This window comes from Amblyraja radiata, unplaced genomic scaffold, assembly GCF_010909765.2.
Source record: "Amblyraja radiata isolate CabotCenter1 unplaced genomic scaffold, sAmbRad1.1.pri scaffold_472_ctg1, whole genome shotgun sequence".
Lineage (NCBI taxonomy): Eukaryota > Metazoa > Chordata > Chondrichthyes > Rajiformes > Rajidae > Amblyraja > Amblyraja radiata.
The window spans coordinates 108,676-128,357 of record NW_022630558.1 but is presented as its reverse complement, the minus strand read 5'-3'; the positions used below and the strand labels follow the sequence as shown (position 1 = coordinate 128,357).

Here is a 19,682-nt window from a genome sequence, read left to right as displayed (position 1 = left end):
CGCATACACCCCCCCCCCCCCCCCCCCCCAATGGACACACAGTTTAAGGATAAGGGGGAAGTCTTTTAGGACCGAGATGAGAAAAACATTTTTCACAGAGAGTGGTGAATCTGTGGAATTCTCTGCCACAGAAGGTAGTTGAGGCCACAGTTCATTGGCTATATTTAAGAGGGAGTTAGATGTGGCTAAAGGGATCAGAGGGTATGGAGAGAAGGCAGGTACAGGATACTGAGTTGGATGATCATATTGAATGACGGTGCAGGCTCGAAGGGCCGAATGGCCTACTCCTGCACCTATTTTCTATGTTTCTATGAAAAGCTTTTGTTGCGTGCTAACCAGTCAGCGGGAAGACAATACATGATTACAATCGAGACGTCCACAGTGTACAGATACAGGATAAAGGGAATAACGTTTAGTGCAAGGTAGAGGATAGTCCAAGTGTCTCTACAAGTGGCCTACTCTAGCGGGAAGGATTGCCTGGCTGCAAATGGCTTGCCGCACTTTGCCAGGAAATACGAGCCAGATTTTGCCTGTTGGCACAGCTTTGAGGGCTCCAGGCAGCGGTAGCAGAAGCGGAAGCTGCACGGCCCGCAGCGTACGTACTTGCACCCGCCGGCGTGGGCGACCAGCGCCCGGCACCGCGGGCAGGCGCGGATCGAGGGGCACCCGTTGACCGCGAGGCTGGGGCCGTCGATCGGCGGGCAGCTCTGGAGGAGGGAAACGGTGGGGCAGGAACGGTCGGAGCAGTGGGCACCGCCACCAGGGGCCGGGCCCCTCCACTGCCTCCCGCAGGACCAGCAAACGCGAAAGGCCTCTCCGCGGGTCCGTGTGCACTGCGGGCAAACGACGTGAAGATCCTCCACCTCCAACCTCTGCAGCAAACGCCAGCATCCCGGGCACTGTGGTTGTGTAGGGGGCGGGGTGGGGAGGAAGAGAGGAGGTCATATTTAGTTTAGGTTAGAAACAGAAACATAGAAATTAGGTGCAGGAGTAGGCCATTCGGCCCTTCGAGCCTGCACCGCCATTCAATATGATCATGGCTGATCATCCAACTCAGTATCCCATCCCTGCCTTCTCTCCATACCCTCTGATCCCCTTTAGCCACAAGGGCCACATCTAACTCCCTCTTAAATATAGCCAATGAACTGTGGCCTCAACTACCCTCTGTGGCAGAGAGTTCCAGAGATTCACCACTCTCTGTGTGAAAAAAGTTCTTCTCATCTCGGTTTTAAAGGATTTCCCCCTTATCCTTAAGCTGTGACCCTTTGTCCTGGACTTCCCCAACATCGGGAGCAATCTTCCTGCATCTAGCCTGTCCAACCCCTTAAGAATTTTGTAAGTTTCTATAAGATCCCCTCTCAATCTCCTAAATTCTAGAGAGTATAAACCAAGTCTATCCTGTCTTTCTTCATAAGACAGTCCTGACATCCCAGGAATCAGTCTGGTGAACCTTCTCTGTACTCCCTCTATGGCAATAATGTCCTTCCTCAGATTTGGAGACCAAAACTGTACGCAATACTCCAGGTGTGGTCTCACCAAGACCCTGTACAACTGCAGTAGAACCTTCCTGCTCCTATACTCAAATCCTTTTGCTTAGAGAGACAGAGCAGTAACACCGAGTCCGCGCCGACCAGCGATCCCCGCACACTAACACTATCCTACACACACTAAGGACAATTTACACGTACACCAAGCCAATTAACCTACAAACCTGCACGTCTTTGGAGTGTAGGCTCGCCAACTTTCCCCCACTCCCAAATAAGGGACAAAAGGTCAAAATAAGGGACAAATTCCCCCACGGCAATTAGTCGACCGACTGGGCCGTGTCTGGGTGAATGATGAGTTGGGCCCGGGTGCTGAACTGTGCACATAAAGCCCAGCCGGCGGGCCAGCTGAGGAGTTTTGGCCCGGGGGGGGGGGGGCCGCGCGCACAGTCCGGCGCTCCGTCCAACTCACGATCGGCCGTGAGAAGGAGGGGGTGGTGGTGGTGTCGGCGGTCAGCGAAGGTCGGACGGACAGCTGGCCGGGCTGCCGAGCGACCGACGGGGCCACGGGCGTGGGGCTGGTGCTGCTGCTGCTGCACTCCACGGGCTGCACTACATCGGGACGGGCGAGGCGGGGTCCGACCCGATCCGAGTAGCAGCGGTCAAATACGGGACAAGGGCGATCCCGTACGGGACAAACCGATTTAGCCCAAAATACGGGATGTCCCGGCTAATACGGGACAGTTGGTCTGGGCAAGAGACTCTGCCCGATCTATTCCTCTCGTGATTTTGGACACCTCTATAAGATCGCCCCTCATCCTCCTGCGCTCAAAGGAATAGAGTCCCAGCCTGCTCAACCTCTCCCTGTAGCTCAGGCCCCTCGAGTCCCGACAACATCCTCGTAACTCTTCTCCGCGCCCTTTCCGGCCAACTCAGCCTTTTCACCCTTAGTGTGAAAAAGTTACCCATCAGATTCCTATGAAACCTTCACCCCCCCCCCCCCCCCCCCCCCCCCACAACACACACATACCCCGTTACATAGAAACAGAAAATAGGTGCAGGAGGAGGCCATCGTGATCATTCATTGTGATCATGGCTGATCGTCCCCAATCAATAACCCGTGCCTGCCTTCTCCCCATATCCCTTGACTCCACCAGCCCCTAGAGCTCTATCTAACTCTCTCTTAAATCCATCCAGTGACTTGGCCTCCACTGCCCACTGTTTATTTTGTTTTTTTTAACTTTTTTTTGAATTATAAATTTATTCAATTATTAAAAAATAATATTACACTACAATAAAACAAGCCAGAACCCACCACCATAATACAATACAAACATGTAATAAACTACTATACAACTATGCTACAATCCTTATTGAGGATACATTCAACACCCTGCGGAGCCCAGCGGTCCCGGAACTCCCTCAGGGTGCCCGCAGACAGGGCGTATTCCCTTTCTAATCGCACCCGGGCACGGACGTAACCCCGGAAAAGGGGCAGGCAGCTGGCTCGGGTGCAGCCCTCCACTGTCTGACGCTGTGACTCGCGGATGGCCAGCTTGGCCAGGCCCAGGAGCAACCCAACCAGGACATCTTCAGCCCTACCCTCTCCCCTACGCACAGGGTGTCCAAAGATGAGGATGGTGGGTGAAAAATGCAGCCAGAAGGCAAGGAGCAGCCCCTTTAGATATTCAAACAGTGGCTGCAGCCTCACGCACTCCATGTACACGTGGTACACAGACTCTTCCAGCCCGCAACAGTGGCAGGCGGCTGGCGAGTCTATGAACCGCGAGAGAAACAGGTTGCAGGGAACACCTCGATGCAGTACCCTCCACCCCAGGTCCCCAATGTAGAGGGGGAGAATCCCTGCGTAGAGGGACCCCCACCGGGGGCCCCCCTCGCGACCGGAAGGCAACACCGACCGCCACTTGGTGTCCGGACGGTGGACCAGGGCGAGGAAGTGCAGGGTGTGGAGGAGGAGCCTGTACAGGACACGCCTCCCTGCGTCTCGGAGGGAGACGAAGGGTGTCGAGGAAAGGCGGCTCAAATTGTGTGGGACCGGCTCCCGGGATGGATTACGGCGCCTGGGTCCGATGAGTACTTCCGGCTGAGCGGGGGCTTGCTCAACCACCAGTACTCCACACGTTTGAGCCCCCCGGTCACCCGATGGGGCGGGACAAGGACCGGCTGCTCTCAAGCCCGGCCTCCACTGCCCTCTGTGGCAGGGAATTCCACAAATTCACAACTCTCTGGGTGAGAAAGTAATTTCTCACCTCAGTCTTAAATGGCCTCCCCTTTATTCTAAGACTGTGGCCCCTGGTTCTGGACTCGCCCAACATTGGGAACATTTTTCCTGCATCTAGCTTGTTCAGCCCTTTTATAATTTTATATGTTTCTATAAGAACCGCCCCCTCATCCTTCTAAACCCCAGTGAATACAAGCCTAGTCTTTTCAATCTTTCCTCATATGACGGTCACCTTCTTATACGATTCGGTTTTCTCCCTGGACATCCGTAACAGCTTAGTTTCGTATCGTGTCTGGTCGCTGGTGGTCAGCAGGGCCAGCGCCCGTACCTCCTGCCACGCCCACTTCTGGTCACACACGGGGCAAGCGATCTGGGTCCTTCCCTGCACAGAGAGAGAGAGAGAGATAGGAGTGAGCCTTAAGGGCCTGTCTCACGAGCATGCGACTCGACCTAACGTGGTCGCTTGAGCCGTAGGGCCTCGCGGGGCCGGTTCCACTTCGAGCGCCGGAGTTGTGCGGAGCTGGTCCCGGCTCCGAAAAACTGACCGTGTTCAAAAATTCCGCGCGGCAACGGCCCGCCGACCCGCAGCCGCCTCGACGGCGTAAGTCACGCGCGAACTTCCCGCGGACTTCGCTCGAACTTCACGTCACTCACTCGACCCCCGCTTCCGGTTTGGTCGCGCTCGCCGCATGCAGGTCGCATGCCCGTGGGACCGGCCCTTTGGAACAGCGAGGACCGAAAATGGCTTCTCCACAAAAAGCTGGAGTAACTCAGCGGGGCAGGCAGCGTCTCTGGAGAGAAGGAACGGGTGACGACGTTTCGGGTCGAGACCCTTCTTCGGGTCATTCGACGTTTCCATGAACTTCTTCCCCTTTGATCCGTAATTTTCACGCCTCGCCCTTCCATACATAGAAAATAGGTGCCATTCAGTCCTTCGAGCCAGCACCGCCATTCATTGTGATCATGGCTGATCATCCCCAATCAATAACCCGTGCCTGCCTTCTCCCCATATCCCTTGACTCCACTAGCCCCTAGAGCTCTATCTAACTCTCTCTTAAATCCATCCAGTGACTTGGCCTCCACTGCCCTCTGTGGCAGGGAATTCCATAAATTCACAACTCTCTGGGTGAAAAAGCTTTTTCTCACCTCAGTCTTAAATGACCTCCCCTTTATTCTAAGACTGTGTGTGGCCCCTGGTTCTGGACTCGCCCAACATTGGGAACATTTTTCCTGCATCTAGCTTGTCCCTCCCTCTCCCCCGACTCTCAATCCGAAGAAGGGTCCCGACCCGAAACGTCGCCTATTCCTTCTCCCCAGAGGCGCTGCCTGTCCCGCTGAGTTAGACAATAGACAATAGGTGGTAGAAATAAAAGGACTAGAAATAAGAGATTACTCACCGAGTCCAGAAGAGTTTTCACGTATTTTCGCAATTGTTTTGAGCATTGGAAATATTCACACAAGGTTCTTGTCTGTGGAGAGCCTGTTGAAGACAAAATCTTTTATCTCATAGCGTCAGACACGTCTCCACCCAAAATGTCACCCATTCCTTCTCTCCAGAGATGCTGCCTGTCCCGCTGAGTTACTCCAGCACTCATTGTCAGCAGTTTGCTGGGTGAGAACGAGATGCTGGTGCGACTGGTACAAGGTTAATTCCCGGGATGGCGGGACTGTCATATGCTGAAGTAAAGAATTCCACAGACTCACAACTCTAATAAACATGTGGATTTCAAACACATGTTTGAGAACATTACACCTGGAAGATATGAGACTCCTCCTTGCAGGCAAATCAGACCACTTCCAAAAGACGTGGTCTGCATTTATCGACTTACTACAAGTATAAGGTGCATCAGTACTTTAAAAAAGAAATGGTGTCGGGATCTGGTAAGGGGGGGAGGAAAAATACAAAGTTGGTTTATCCCTTTTGCGCGGTTTTCATAATAGAGCTTTTGTTTCTTTTTCTTTCTTTTCTAGGGTCTATTTCTTAACTCCTTTCCCTAACTTTTTTTTAAATTGATCACTCTTTTACACTAACTCAACCTTCTCTCAATTTCTCTACTTTCTTTATTTCTATCTTTCCTTAAAGCTTAAAAAATGAAGGGGTATAATAAATGTAATAAGATATATGTGGCTTGTACTACTGTAATCTACTGTACTTCCAACAAATAAAAATATTAAAAAAAAAGACTCACAACTCTCTGTGTGAAAAAGTGTTTCCTCGTCTCCGTTCTAAATGGCTTACCCCTTATTCTTAAACTGTGTGGCCCCTGGTTCTGGACTCCCCCAACATCGGGAACATGTTTCCCGCCTCTAGCGTGTCCAAACCCTTAACAATCTTATATGTTTCAATAAGATTGCCTCTCATCCTTCTAAACTCCAGAGTGTACAAGCCCAGCCGCTCCATTCTCTCAGCATATGACAGTCCCGCCATCCCGGGAATTAACCTTGTAAACCTACGCTGGCCTCCCTCAATAGCAAGAATGTCACACACACACACGCGCGCGCGCGCACACACACATTCACACTCACACACACACACACACTCACACTCACACACACACACACACACACTCACACACACACACATACACACACACACTCACACACACACACATACACACACACACTCACACACACTCACACACACACACTCACACTCACTCTCACACACGCGCGCGCACACACACACGCACACTCACACTCACACACACAAACACACACACACACACACTCACACTCACACTCACACTCACACTCACACACACACACACACACACACACACACACACACACACACACACACACACACACACACACACAAGCCCAGCTGCTCCATTCTCTCAGCATATGACAGTCCCGCCACCCCGGGAATTAACCTGGTGAACCTACGCTGGGCTCCCTCAATAGCAAGAATGTCCTTCCTCAAGTTTTGTCAGTGAGATTCTGACTGTAGATCGCTGAGTGTTCTCTGAGTGAAAAAGTGTTTCCTCGTCTCCGTTCTAAACAGCCGACCCCTTATTCTTAGGTATGTACGTTAGCCAAGGCACGTACCTGCCGAAGACTCACCATTACTAGAGGCGTTGACTTCCATTCCTCAAAGCGGACGCGAGTGTGTGTGTCTTTGTGTGTGAGTGTCTCCAGCCGACTGCTCCCTTACACACAACCCTATCTTTTGCTTTCACTTACAGAGCTGGCCAGACGCCAGGCTCTGAACTCGTGGTTTCTCCCCCATCGTGGGAACGTCAGAGATAGGGTTGGAAAACTCAGAAAGCCCCAGTCCAAAGGATTTCGATGGAATAACTGGGAGTGAAAAATGTTCCCAATGTTGGGCGAGTCCAGAACCAAGGGCCACAGTCTTAGAAACATAGAAACACAGAAACATAGAAAATAGGTGCAGGAGTAGAGGCCATTCGGCCCTTCGAGCCTGCACCGCCATTCAATGTGATCATGGCTGATCATCCAACTCAGTATCCCATCCCTGCCTTCTCTCCATACCCCCTGATCCCTTTAGCCACAAGGGCCACGTCTAACTCCCTCGTAATTATAGCCAACGAACTGTGGCCTCAACTACCTTCTGTGGCAGAGAATTCCAGAGGTTAGAATAAAGGGGAGGTCATTTAAGAGTGAGGTGAGAAAAAAACGTTTTCACCCAGAGAGTTGTGAATTTGTGGAATTCCCTGCCACAGAGGATAGAAGGATGGGGGGGGGGGGGGTTCTTATAGAAACATATCAAATTCTAAAAGGACTGGATGCAGGAAAAATGTTTCCCAATGTTGGGCGAGTCCAGAACCAGGGGCCACACACACAGTCTTAGAATAAAGGGGAGGCCATTTAAGACTGAGGCGAGAAAAACACTTTTTCACCCAGAGAGTTGTGAGTTTGTGGAATTCCCTGCCACAGAGGGCAGTGGAGGCCAAATCACTGGATGGATTTAAGAGAGAGTTAGATAGAGCTCTAGGGGCTAGTGGAGTCAAGGGATACGGGGAGAAGGCAGGCACGGGTTATTGATAGGGGAGGATCACAATGAATGGCGGTGCTGGCTCGCAGGGCCGAATGGCCTTCCCTACTTGCACCTGTTCTTTTCTATGTAATCTATGTCTAGTATTGAACAACTGTAACCAGGTGTGGTATTTTAGGTGGTTCAGAGATGTGTCAGTATTACAAAGGCCCTGTGTCAGGTTTACAGCGATGTTTCCGTGAGTGCTGTTATTTAACTGCAACTCTTAATTATTTAGAAGTGGTTTCCGGGAAAAGATTTAGTTTCGTCGTTTCGAGATCCTCCCTCCACGCGCGAAGAAAACGCCGCGGCAACGCAAAGCCATGCAAAGAGCAACTAACTGGCCCGACACATCGCCAGCGGAGCCGCCCTAAACCCGCTCTACACGCCTCCCCCACTACCACCCCCCCCCACCCCCCCTTCCACCCACGCTCCCTCTCCCTTTCTCTCCCCCATCCCTCCCCCATCTCCCCCCCCCCCCCTCATTAAGATTGCAGCAAAATATTTATTTCACTTTCATGCACTTTTTCTTTGAACGAGGTTGGTGGTCGAACCATCCGAGCAACTTGTGGAGCCCAAAAAAAAGACACGAGACCTCCTGCTTTTCGTTTTATTTTATAGACGAGGCTGAATTTTAAGCTGGTTTTAAATTATTTTTAAAAAAAAGAAGAGAGAACGGAAAAACGGCGGAACTTTCTAGGCTTTTAACTTTAACGTACAAACCGGGCATCTCACGGTCCTCTGAATATTCAACCGTGAGACGAGGTTAGAGTGAAACAAACCGTGAAGAAAATTAAATTGAACACGTTTGGCCTTAAAATATGATTGAAGAATATGCAAATGTATAGGTCACCTGGTGACAATAGACTTTTATAATTCTAAATAAAATGGGATGAAATGTTCGAGTGTGTTTGTGTCACGGACCAGCGTGGAAAAAGAATGGTTTCCTTTGGAGATTGGGCGCACAAACAGGCCCACCGAGTCGACCCCTCGTTCACCAGTTCTATCGTGGATTCATACAGCCCGACTTGCCCACACCGGCCAACATGCCCCATCTACACAAGTCCAACCTGCCAGCGTTTGGTCCATATCCCTCCAAACCCGTCCTATCCATGTACCTGTCTAACTGTTTCCTTAGAAGATTGAGGGGGGATCTTATAGAAACTTTCAAAATTCTTAAGGGGTTGGACAGGCTAGATGCAGGAAGATTGTTCCCGATGTTGGGGAAGTCCAGAACAAGGGGTCACACAGTTTAAGGATAAGGGGGAAATCTTTTAGGACTGAGATGAGAAAAACATTTTTCACACGGAGAGTGGTGAATCTGTGGAATTCTCTGCCACAGAAGGTAGTTGAGGCCACAGTTCATTGGCCATATTTAAGAGGGAGTTAGATGTGGCCCTTGTGGCTAAAGGGATCAGGGGGTATGGAGAGAAGGCAGGTACAGGATACTGAGTTGGATGATCAGCCATGATCATATTGAATGGCGGTGCAGGCTCGAAGGGCCGAATGGCCTACTCCTGCACCTATTTTCTATGTTTCTAAGCGTTGGGATAGTCCCAGCCTCAACTACCTCCTCCGGCAGCTCGTTCCATACACCCACCACCCTTTGTGTGAAAAAGTTACCCCTCAGATTCCTATTAAATCTTTTCCCCCTTCACCTTAAACCTAAGTCCTCTGGTCTTCACCTCTGGGCAGGAAACTCTGTGCGTCTGCCCGATCTATTCCTCTCATGATTTTGTACACCTCTATAAGATCGCCCCTCATCCTCCTGCGCTCCATGGAATAGAGACCCAGCCTGCTCAACCTCTCCCTGTAGCTCACACCCTCCAGCCCTGATTCTACACACTAGGGACATTTTTGGAGAAGCCAATCGGCCTACAAACCTGAGAGTCTTTGTTGTGTGGGAGGAAACCGGAGTACCAGGAGAAAACCCACGAGGAGAACGCACAAACTCCGTACGGGCAGTACCCGTAGTCTGGATCGAAGTCTCGTCTAGCAGTCGTCTCGAGTTGAGTCTAGCCGTCTAGTCTATTGCCACATGTACTGAGGTACAGTGAAAGCACAGCGAATGGTATGTTAGCATTCATAGCAAAAGGATTTGAGTATAGGAGCAGGGAGGTTCTACTGCAGTTGTACAGGGTCTTGGTGAGACCACACCTGGAGTATTGCGTACAGTTTTGGTCTCCTAATCTGAGGAAAGACATTCTTGCCAAAACTTACAAAATTCTTAAGGGTTTCGGCCCGAAACGTTGCCCATTTCCTTCGCTCCATCGATGCTGCTGCACCCGCTGAGTTTCTCCAGCTTTTTTGTGTACCTTCGATTTTCCAGCATCTGCAGTTCCTTCTTAAACAAAATTCTTAAGGGGTTGGACAGGCTAGATGCAGGAAGATTATTCCCGATGTTGGGGAAGTCCAGAACAAGGGGTCACACAGTTTAAGGATAAGGGGGAGGTCTTTTAGGACCGAGATGAGAAAAACATTTTTCACACAGAGAGTGGTGAATCTGTGGAATTCTCTGCCACAGAAGGTAGTTGAGGCCACAGTTCATTGGCTATATTTAAGAGGGAGTTAGATGTGGCTAAAGGGATCAGAGGGTATGGAGAGAAGGCAGGGATGGGATACTGAGTTGGATGATCAGCCATGATCATATTGAATGGTAGTTGAGGCCACAGTTCATTGGCTATATTTAAGAGGGAGTTAGATGTGGCTAAAGGGATCAGAGGGTATGGAGAGAAGGCAGGTACAGGATACTGAGTTGGATGATCATATTGAATGACGGTGCAGGCTCGAAGGGCCGAATGGCCTACTCCTGCACCTATTTTCTATGTTTCTATGAAAAGCTTTTGTTGCGTGCTAACCAGTCAGCGGAAAGACAATACATGATTACAATCGAGACGTCCACAGTGTACAGATGCAGGATAAAGGGAATAACGTTTAGTGCAAGGTAAAGGATAGTCCAAGTGTCTCTACAAGTGGCCTACTCTAGCGGGAAGGACTGCCTGGCTGCAAATGGCTTGCCGCACTTTGCCAGGAAATACGAGCCGGATTTTGCCTGTTGGCACAGCTTTGAGGGCTCCAGGCAGCGGTAGCAGAAGCGGAAGCTGCACGGCCCGCAGCGTACGTACTTGCACCCGCCGGCGTGGGCGACCAGCGCCCGGCACCGCGGGCAGGCGCGGATCGAGGGGCACCCGTTGACCGCGAGGCTGGGGCCGTCGATCGGCGGGCAGCTCTGGAGGAGGGAGACGGTGGGGCAGGAACGGTCGGAGCAGTGGGCACCGCCACCAGGGGCCGGGCCCCTCCACTGCCTCCCGCACGACCAGCAAACGCGAAAGGCCTCTCCGCCGGTCCGTGTGCACTGCGGGCAAACGACGTGAAGATCCTCCACCTCCAACCTCTGCAGCAAACGCCAGCATCCCGGGCACTGTGGTTGTGTAGGGGGCGGGGTGGGGAGGAAGAGAGGAGGTCATATTTAGTTTAGGTTAGAAACATAGAAATTAGGTGCAGGAGTAGGCCATTCGGCCCTTCGAGCCTGCACCGCCATTCAATATGATCATGGCTGATCATCCAACTCAGTATCCCGTACCTGCCTTCTCTCCATACCCTCTGATCCCCTTAGCCACAAGGGCCACATCTAACTCCCTCTTAAATATAGCCAATGAACTGTGGCCTCGACTACCCTCTGTGGCAGGGAGTTCCAGAGATTCACCACTCTCTGTGTGAAAAAAGTTCTTCTCATCTCGGTTTTAAAGGATTTCCCCCTTATCCTTAAGCTGTGACCCCTTGTCCTGGACTTCCCCAACATCGGGAGCAATCTTCCTGCATCTAGCCTGTCCAACCCCTTAAGAATTTTGTAAGTTTCTATAAGATCCCCTCTCAATCTCCTAAATTCTAGAGAGTATAAACCAAGTCTATCCAGTCTTTCTTCATAAGACAGTCCTGACATCCCAGGAATCAGTCTGGTGAACCTTCTCTGCACTCCCTATATGGCAATAATGTCCTTCCTCAGATTTGGAGACCAAAACTGTACGCAATACTCCAGGTGTGGTCTCACCAAGACCCTGTACAACTGCAGTAGAACCTCCCTGCTCCTATACTCAAATCCTTTTGCTTAGAGAGACAGAGCAGTAACACCGAGTCCGCGCCGACCAGCGATCCCCGCACACTAACACTATCCTACACACACTAAGGACAATTTACACGTACACCAAGCCAATTATCCTACAAACCTGCACGTCTTTGGAGTGTAGGCTCGCCAACTTTCCCCCACTCCCAAATAAGGGACAAAAAGGTCAAAATACTGGACAAATTCCCCCACGGCAATTCGTTGACCGACTGGGCCGTGTCTGGGTGAATGATGAGTCGGCCCCGGGTGCTGGACTGTGCACACAAAGCCCAGCCGGCGGGCCAGCTGAGGAGTTTTGGCCCGGGGGCCGCGCGCGCAGTCCGGCGCTCCGTCCAACTCACGAACGGCCGTGAGAAGGAGGGGGTGGTGGTGGTGTCGGCGGTCAGCGAAGGTCCGAAGGTCGGACAGCTGGCCGGGCTGCCGAGCGACCGACGGGGCCACGGGCGTGGGGCTGGTGCTGCTGCTGCTGCTGCTGCTGCTGCACTCCACGGGCTGCACTACGTCGGGACGGGCGAGGCGGGGTCCGACCCGATCCGAGTAGCAGCGGTCAAATACGGGACAAGGGCGATCCCGTACGGGACAAACCGATTTAGCCCAAAATATACGGGATGTCCCGGCTAATACGGGACAGTTGGTCTGGGCAAGAGACTCTGTGCGTCTACCCGATCTATTCCTCTCGTGATTTTGTACACCTCTATAAGATCGCCCCTCATCCTCCAGCGCTCCAAGGAATAGAGACCCAGCCTGCTCAACCTCTCCCTGTAGCTCAGGCCCCTCGAGTCCCGGCAACATCCTCGTAAATCTTCTCCGCGCCCTTTCCGGCCAACTCAGCCTTTTCACCCTTAGTGTGAAAAAGTTACCCATCAGATTCCTATGAAACCTTCACCCCCCACCCCCCACCACACACACACCCCGTTACATAGAAACATAGAAAATAGGTGCAGGAGGAGGCCATTCGGCCCTTCGAGCCAGCACCGCCATTCATTGTGATCATGGCTGATCGTCCCCAATCAATAACCCGTGCCTGCCTTCTCCCCATACCCCTCGATTCCACTAGCCCCTAGAGCTCTATCTAACTCTCTCTTAAATCCATCCAGTGACTTGGCCTCCACTGCCCTCTGTGGCAGGGAATTCCACAAATTCACAACTCTCTGGGTGAGAAAGTTTTTTTCTCACCTCAGTCTTAAATGACCTCCCCTTTATTCTAAGACTGTGTGTGTGGCCCCTGGTTCTGGACTCGCCCAACATTGGGAACATTTTTCCTGCATCTAGCTTGTCCAGTCCTTTTATAATTTTATATGTTTCTATAAGAACCGCCCCCTCATCCTTCTAAACTCCAGTGAATACAAGCCTAGTCTTTTCAATCTTTCCTCATATGACGGTTACCTTCTTATACGATTCGGTTTTCACCCTGGACATCCGTAACAGCTTAGTTTCGTATCGTGTCTGGTCGCTGGTGGTCAGCAGGGCCAGCGCCCGTACCTCCTGCCACGCCCACTTCTGGTCACACACGGGGCAAGCGATCTGGGTCCTTCCCTGCACAGAGGGAGAGAGAGAGAGAGAGAGATAGGAGTGAGCCTTAAGGGCCTGTCTCACGAGCATGCGACTCGACCTAACGTGGTCGCTTGAGCCGGTCCCACTTCGAGCGCCGGAGTTGTGCGGAGCTGGTCCCGGCTCCGAAAAACTGACCGTGTTCAAAAATTCCGCGCGGCAACGGCCCGCCGACCCGCAGCCGCCTCGACGGCGTAAGTCACGCGCGAACTTCCCGCGGACTTCGCTCGAACTTCACGTCACTCACTCGACCCCCGCTTCCGGTTTGGTCGCGCTCGCCGCATGCAGGTCGCACGCCCGTGGGACCGGCCCTTTAGAACAGCGAGGACAGAAAATGGCTTCTCCACAAAAAGCTGGAGTAACTCAGCGGGGCAGGCAGCGTCTCTGGAGAGAAGGAACGGGTGACGACGTTTCGGGTCGAGACACTTCTTCGGGTCATTCGACGTTTCCTTGAACTTCTTCCCCTTTGATCCATAATTTTCACGCCTCGCCCTTCCGTACATAGAAAATAGGTGCAGGAGGAGGCCACTCAGTCCTTGGAGCCAGCACCGCCATTCATTGTGATCATGGCTGATCATCCCCAATCAATAACCCGTGCCTTCCTTCTCCCCATATCCCTTGACTCCACTAGCCCCTAGAGCTCTATCCAACTCTCTCTTAAATCCATCCAGTGACTTGGCCTCCACTGCCCTCTGTGGCAGGGAATTCCATAAATTCACAACTCTCTGGGTGAAAAAGCTTTTTCTCACCTCAGTCTTAAATGACCTCCCCTTTATTCTAAGACTGTGTGTGGCCCCTGGTTCTGGACTCGCCCAACATTGGGAACATTTTTCCTGCATCTAGCTTGTCCCTCCCTCTCCCCCGACTCTCAATCCGAAGAAGGGTCCCGACCCGAAACGTCGCCTATTCCTTCTCCCCAGAGGCGCTGCCTGTCCCGCTGAGTTAGACAATAGACATTAGGTGGTAGAAATAAAAGGACTAGAAATAAGAGATTACTCACCGAGTCCAGAAGAGTTTTCACGTATTTTCGCAATTGTTTTGAGCATTGGAAATATTCACACAAGGTTCTTGTCTGTGGAGAGCCTGTTGAAGACAAAATCTTTTATCTCATAGCGTCAGAGACGTCTCCACCCAAAATGTCACCCATTCCTTCTCTCCAGAGATGCTGCCTGTCCCGCTGAGTTACTCCAGCACTCATTGTCAGCAGTTTGCTGGGTGAGAACGAGATGCTGGTGCGACTGGTACAAGGTTAATTCCCGGGATGGCGGGACTGTCATATGCTGAAGTAAAGAATTCCACAGACTCACAACTCTAATAAACATGTGGATTTCAACACATGTTTGAGAACATTACACCTGGAAGATATGAGACTCCTCCTTGCAGGCAAATCAGGCCACTTCCAAAAGACGTGGTCTGCATTTATCGACTTACTACAAGTATAAGGTGCATCAGTACTTTAAAAAAGAAATGGTGTCGGGATCTGGTAAGGGGGGGAGGAAAAATACAAAGTTGGTTTATCCCTTTTGCGCGGTTTTCATAATAGAGCTTTTGTTTATTTTTCTTTCTTTCTTTTCTAGGGTCTATTTCTTAACTCCTTTCCCTAACTTTTTTTTAAATTGATCACTCTTTTACACTAACACAACCTTCTCTCAATTTCTCTACTTTCTTTATTTCTATCTTTCCTTAAAGCTTAAAAAATGAAGGGGTATAATAAATGTAATAAGATATATGTGGGTTGTACTACTGTAATCTACTGTACTTCCAACAAATAAAAATATTTAAAAAAAAGACTCACAACTCTCTGTGTGAAAAAGTGTTTCCTCGTCTCCGTTCTAAATGGCTTACCCCTTATTCTTAAACTGTGTGGCCCCTGGTTCTGGACTCCCCCCCCAACATCGGGAACATGTTTCCCGCCTCTAGCGTGTCCAAACCCTTAACAATCTTATATGTTTCAATAAGATATCCTCTCATCCTTCTAAACTCCACCGTGTCCAAGCCCAGCCGCTCCATTCTCTCAGCATATGACAGTCCCGCCATCCCGGGAATTAACCTTGTAAACCTACGCTGGGCTCCCTCAATAGCAAGAATGTCACACACGCGCGCGCGCACACACACATTCACACACACACACGCACACACACACACACACACTCACACTCACACTCACTCACACACACACACACACTCACACTCACACTCACACTCACACACACACACACACACACACACACACACACACACACACACACACACACACACACACACACACACACACACACACACACAAGCCCAGCTGCTCCATTCTCTCAGCATATGACAGTCCCGCCCTCCCGGGAATTAACCTGGTGAACCTACGCTGGGCTCCCTCAATAGCAAGAATGTCCTTCCTCAAGTTTTGTCAGTGAGATTCTGACTGTAGCTCGCTGAGTGTTCTCTGAGTGAAAAAGTGTTTCCTCGTCTCCGTTCTAAACGGCCGACCCCTTATTCTTAGGTATGTACATTAGCCAAGGCACGTACCTGCCGAAGACTCACCATTACTAGAGGCGTTGACTTCCATTCCTCAAAGCGGACGCGAGTGTGTGTGTCTTTGTGTGTGAGTGTCTCCAGCCGACTGCTCCCTTACACACAACCCTATCTTTTGCTTTCACTTACAGAGCTGGCCAGACGCCAGGCTCTGAACTCGTGGTTTCTCCCCCATCGTGGGAACGTCAGAGATAGGGTTGGAAAACTCAGAAAGCCCCAGTCCAAAGGATTTCGATGGAAAAACTGGGAGTGAAAAATGTTCCCAATGTTGGGCGAGTCCAGAACCAAGGGCCACAGTCTTAGAAACATAGAAACACAGAAACATAGAAAATAGGTGCAGGAGTAGAGGCCATTCGGCCCTTCGAGCCTGCACCGCCATTCAATATGATCATGGCTGATCATCCAACTCAGTATCCCATCCCTGCTTTCTCTCCATACCCCCTGATCCCTTTAGCCACAAGGGCCACGTCTAACTCCCTCGTAATTATAGCCAATGAACTGTGTGGCCTCAACTACCTTCTGTGGCAGAGAATTCCAGAGGTTTGAATAAAGGGGAGGTCATTTAAGAGTGAGGTGAGAAAAAAACGTTTTCACCCAGAGAGTTGTGAATTTGTGGAATTCCCTGCCACAGAGGATAGAAGGATGGGGGGGGGGGGGGGGGGGGGGTTCTTATAGAAACATATCAAATTCTAAAAGGACTGGATGCAGGAAAAATGTTTCCCAATGTTGGGCGAGTCCAGAACCAGGGGCCACACACACAGTCTTAGAATAAAGGGGAGGCCATTTAAGACTGAGGCGAGAAAAACACTTTTTCACCCAGAGAGTTGTGAGTTTGTGGAATTCCCTGCCACAGAGGGCAGTGGAGGCCAAATCACTGGATGCATTTAAGAGGGAGTTAGATAGAGCTCTAGGGGCTAGTGGAGTCAAGGGATATGGGGAGAAGGCAGGCACGGGTTATTGATAGGGGAGGATCACAATGAATGGCGGTGCTGGCTCGCAGGGCCGAATGGCCTCCTCCTGCACCTGTTTTCTATGTATCTATGTCTATGTAATTTGAACAAATGTCACCAGGGTGTTGGTATTTATAGGGGGTTTCAGAGAATGTGTCAGTATTTACAAAGGCCCTGTGTCAGCGTTTACAGGGAGTTTCCAGTGAGTGCTGTTATTTACCTGCAACTCTAATTATTTAGAAGTGTTTCCGGGAAGATTTAGTTTCGTTTCGTTTCGAGATACATCCAGGCTCGCCGACATTCTCACACTCCCAAATAAGGGACAAAAGGTCAAAATACGGGACCAATTCCCCCACGGCAATTCGTTGACCGACTGGGCCGTGTCTGGGTGAATGATGAGTCGGGCCCGGGTGCTGGACTGTGCACACAAAGCCCAGCCGGCGGGTCAGCTGAGGAGTTTTGGCCCGAGGGGGGGGGCCGCCCGCACAGTCCAGCGCTCCGTCCAACTCACGAACGGCCATGAGAAGGAGGGGGTGGTGGTGGTGTCGGCGATCAGCGAAGGCCCGAAGGTCGGACAGCTGGCCGGGCTGCCGAGCGACCGACGGGGCCACGGGCGTGGGGCTGGTGCTGCTGCTGCTGCTGCTGCACTCCACGGGCTGCACTGCGTCGGGACGGGCGAGGCGGGGTCATAGAAACATAGAAATTAGGTGCAGGAGTAGAGGCCATTCGGCCCTTCGAGCCTGCACCGCCATTCAATATGATCATGGCTGATCATCCAACTCAGTATCCCGTACCTGCCTTCTCTCCATACCCTCTGATCCCCTTAGCCACAAGGGCCACATCTAACTCCCTCTTAAATATAGCCAATGAACTGGCCTCGACTACCCTCTGTGGCAGGGAGTTCCAGAGATTCACCACTCTCTGTGTGAAAAATGTTCTTCTCATCTCGGTTTTAAAGGTTCCCCCTTATCCTTAAGCTGTGACCCCTTGTCCTGGACTTCCCCAACATCGGGAGCAATCTTCCTGCATCTAGCCTGTCCAACCCCTTAAGAATTTTGTTAATTTCTATAAGATCCCCTCTCAATCTCCTAAATTCCAGAGAGTATAAACCAAGTCTATCCAGTCTTTCTTCATAAGACAGTCCTGACATCCCAGGAATCAGTCTGGTGAACCTTCTGTGCACTCCCTCTATGGCAATAATGTCCTTCCCGATCCGACCCGATCCGAGTAGCAGCGGTCAAATACGGGACAAGGGCGGTCCCGTACGGGACAAACCGATTTAGCCCAAAATACGGGATGTCCCGGCTAATACGGGACAGTTGGCGACCCTAGATACAGCGCGGAAACAGGCCCTTCGGCCCACCGAGTCCGTGCCGACCAGCGATCACCGTACACTAGCACTATCCTACACACACTAGGGACAATTTACAATTTTTACCGAAGCCAATTAACCTACAAATAGCTGTAGGAAGGAACTGCAGATGCTGGTTTAAAACGAAGATAGACAGAAAATGCTGGAGTAACTCAGCGGGACAGGCGGCATCTCTGGAGAGAAGGAATGGGTGACGTTTCGGGTCCAGGCCCTCCTCCAGAGAAACCGGCTGTTCCGGTTTCAACCCGCGCTCCAAAGACACGCAGGTGCGCAGGTCAGACACAAAATGCTGGAGTAACTCAGCGGGACAGGCAGCGTCTGTGTCTAACCTACAAACCTGCACGTTCTTTGGAGTGTGGGAGGAAACCGGAGCACCCGGGGAAAACCAACACAGGTCACGGGGACAGAACGTGCAAACTCCGTACAGACAGCATCCGTAGTCAGGATCGAAGAGAGAGTGGAGAGCATAGAAACATAGACAATAGGTGCAGGAGTAGAGGCCATTCGGCCCTTCGAGCCTGCACCGCCATTCAATATGATCATGGCTGATCGTCCAACTCAGTATCCTGTACCTGCCTTCTCTCCATACCCCCTGATCCCTTTAGCCACAAGGGCCACATCTAACTCCCTCTTAAATATAGCCAATGAACTGTGGCCTCAACTACCTTCTGTGGCAGAGAATTCCACAGATTCACCACTCTCTGTGTAAAAAATGTGTTTTCACACTGTGTTTTTGATTTTCTGTTTTTGGATTGAATTCTGTTTTTAATTTGTGTCTCTGTGATGTCTTTATTACTTGTTATATTCCGATTATATGTTTTTATTCCGATTACTATGTAAGGTGTCCTTGAGATGTCTGAAAGGCGCCCATTAAATAAAATTTATTATTATTATTATTATCTCGGTCCTAAAAGATTTCCCCCTTATCCTTAAACTGTGACCCCGCGTTCTGCATAAAGTTCCTCGGAGTGCAAATTACAGACAGTCTCACCTGGTCCAGGAACAACGCTGGGATTGTCAAAGGGGTCCATCAGCGACTTACTGCACTACCTGAGGAAACTCAAACAGGCCTCACTCCCCACCAACATCCTCAGGACTTTCTACAGGGGCACGGTGGAGTCTGTACTGCATGTACTGCATGAACACGTGGTACTCCGACTGTAACAGCTCGGACAGAAAGTCCCTGCAGAGGGTAGTGAGGGGAGCAGAGAGGATCATTGGCGTCTCCCTACCCTCGGTACAAGAACTGTTCCAGAGCCGCTGCCTGAAAAAAGCTCTGAGAATAGCTAAGGACAAACTGCACCCCCTCCACATACACCTGGATCTCCTGCCATCAGGCAAGAGATATCACAGCATCAAAGCCCGGACTACAAGACTGCTAAACAGCTTCCTGCCACAGACTGTGAGGCTGCTAAACAGTCACTCCACCTGATTCTGCTGTTT

General features: G+C 51.0%; 2 protein-coding genes across 3 annotated transcripts; both read right to left on the bottom strand.

Moving 5' to 3' along the window:
• Window positions 1–455: 455 nt before the first annotated feature.
• Window positions 456–6,857, bottom strand: LOC116970006 (E3 ubiquitin-protein ligase RNF144A-like). The gene is made up of 4 exons (XM_033016757.1): window positions 6,790–6,857; window positions 5,124–5,206; window positions 3,959–4,108; window positions 456–899 (listed from the first exon to the last, which is right to left on the bottom strand). Exons 1-4 carry the CDS (start codon window positions 6,812–6,814, stop codon window positions 456–458), a joined length of 702 nt encoding a protein of 233 aa, XP_032872648.1. The 5' UTR covers window positions 6,815–6,857.
• A 3,782-nt stretch (window positions 6,858–10,639) lies between these two features.
• Window positions 10,640–16,013, bottom strand: LOC116970004 (probable E3 ubiquitin-protein ligase RNF217). 2 transcript variants are annotated; one of them, XM_033016753.1, is made up of 4 exons: window positions 15,912–16,013; window positions 14,395–14,477; window positions 13,230–13,379; window positions 10,640–11,141 (listed from the first exon to the last, which is right to left on the bottom strand). In XM_033016753.1, exons 1-4 carry the CDS (start codon window positions 15,949–15,951, stop codon window positions 10,698–10,700), a joined length of 717 nt encoding a protein of 238 aa, XP_032872644.1. In that variant the 5' UTR covers window positions 15,952–16,013; the 3' UTR covers window positions 10,640–10,697. The 2 variants fall into 2 exon arrangements, with proteins under 2 accessions (XP_032872644.1, XP_032872645.1); XM_033016754.1 differs by having other exon boundaries at window positions 15,927–15,994.
• Window positions 16,014–19,682: the final 3,669 nt, after the last annotated feature.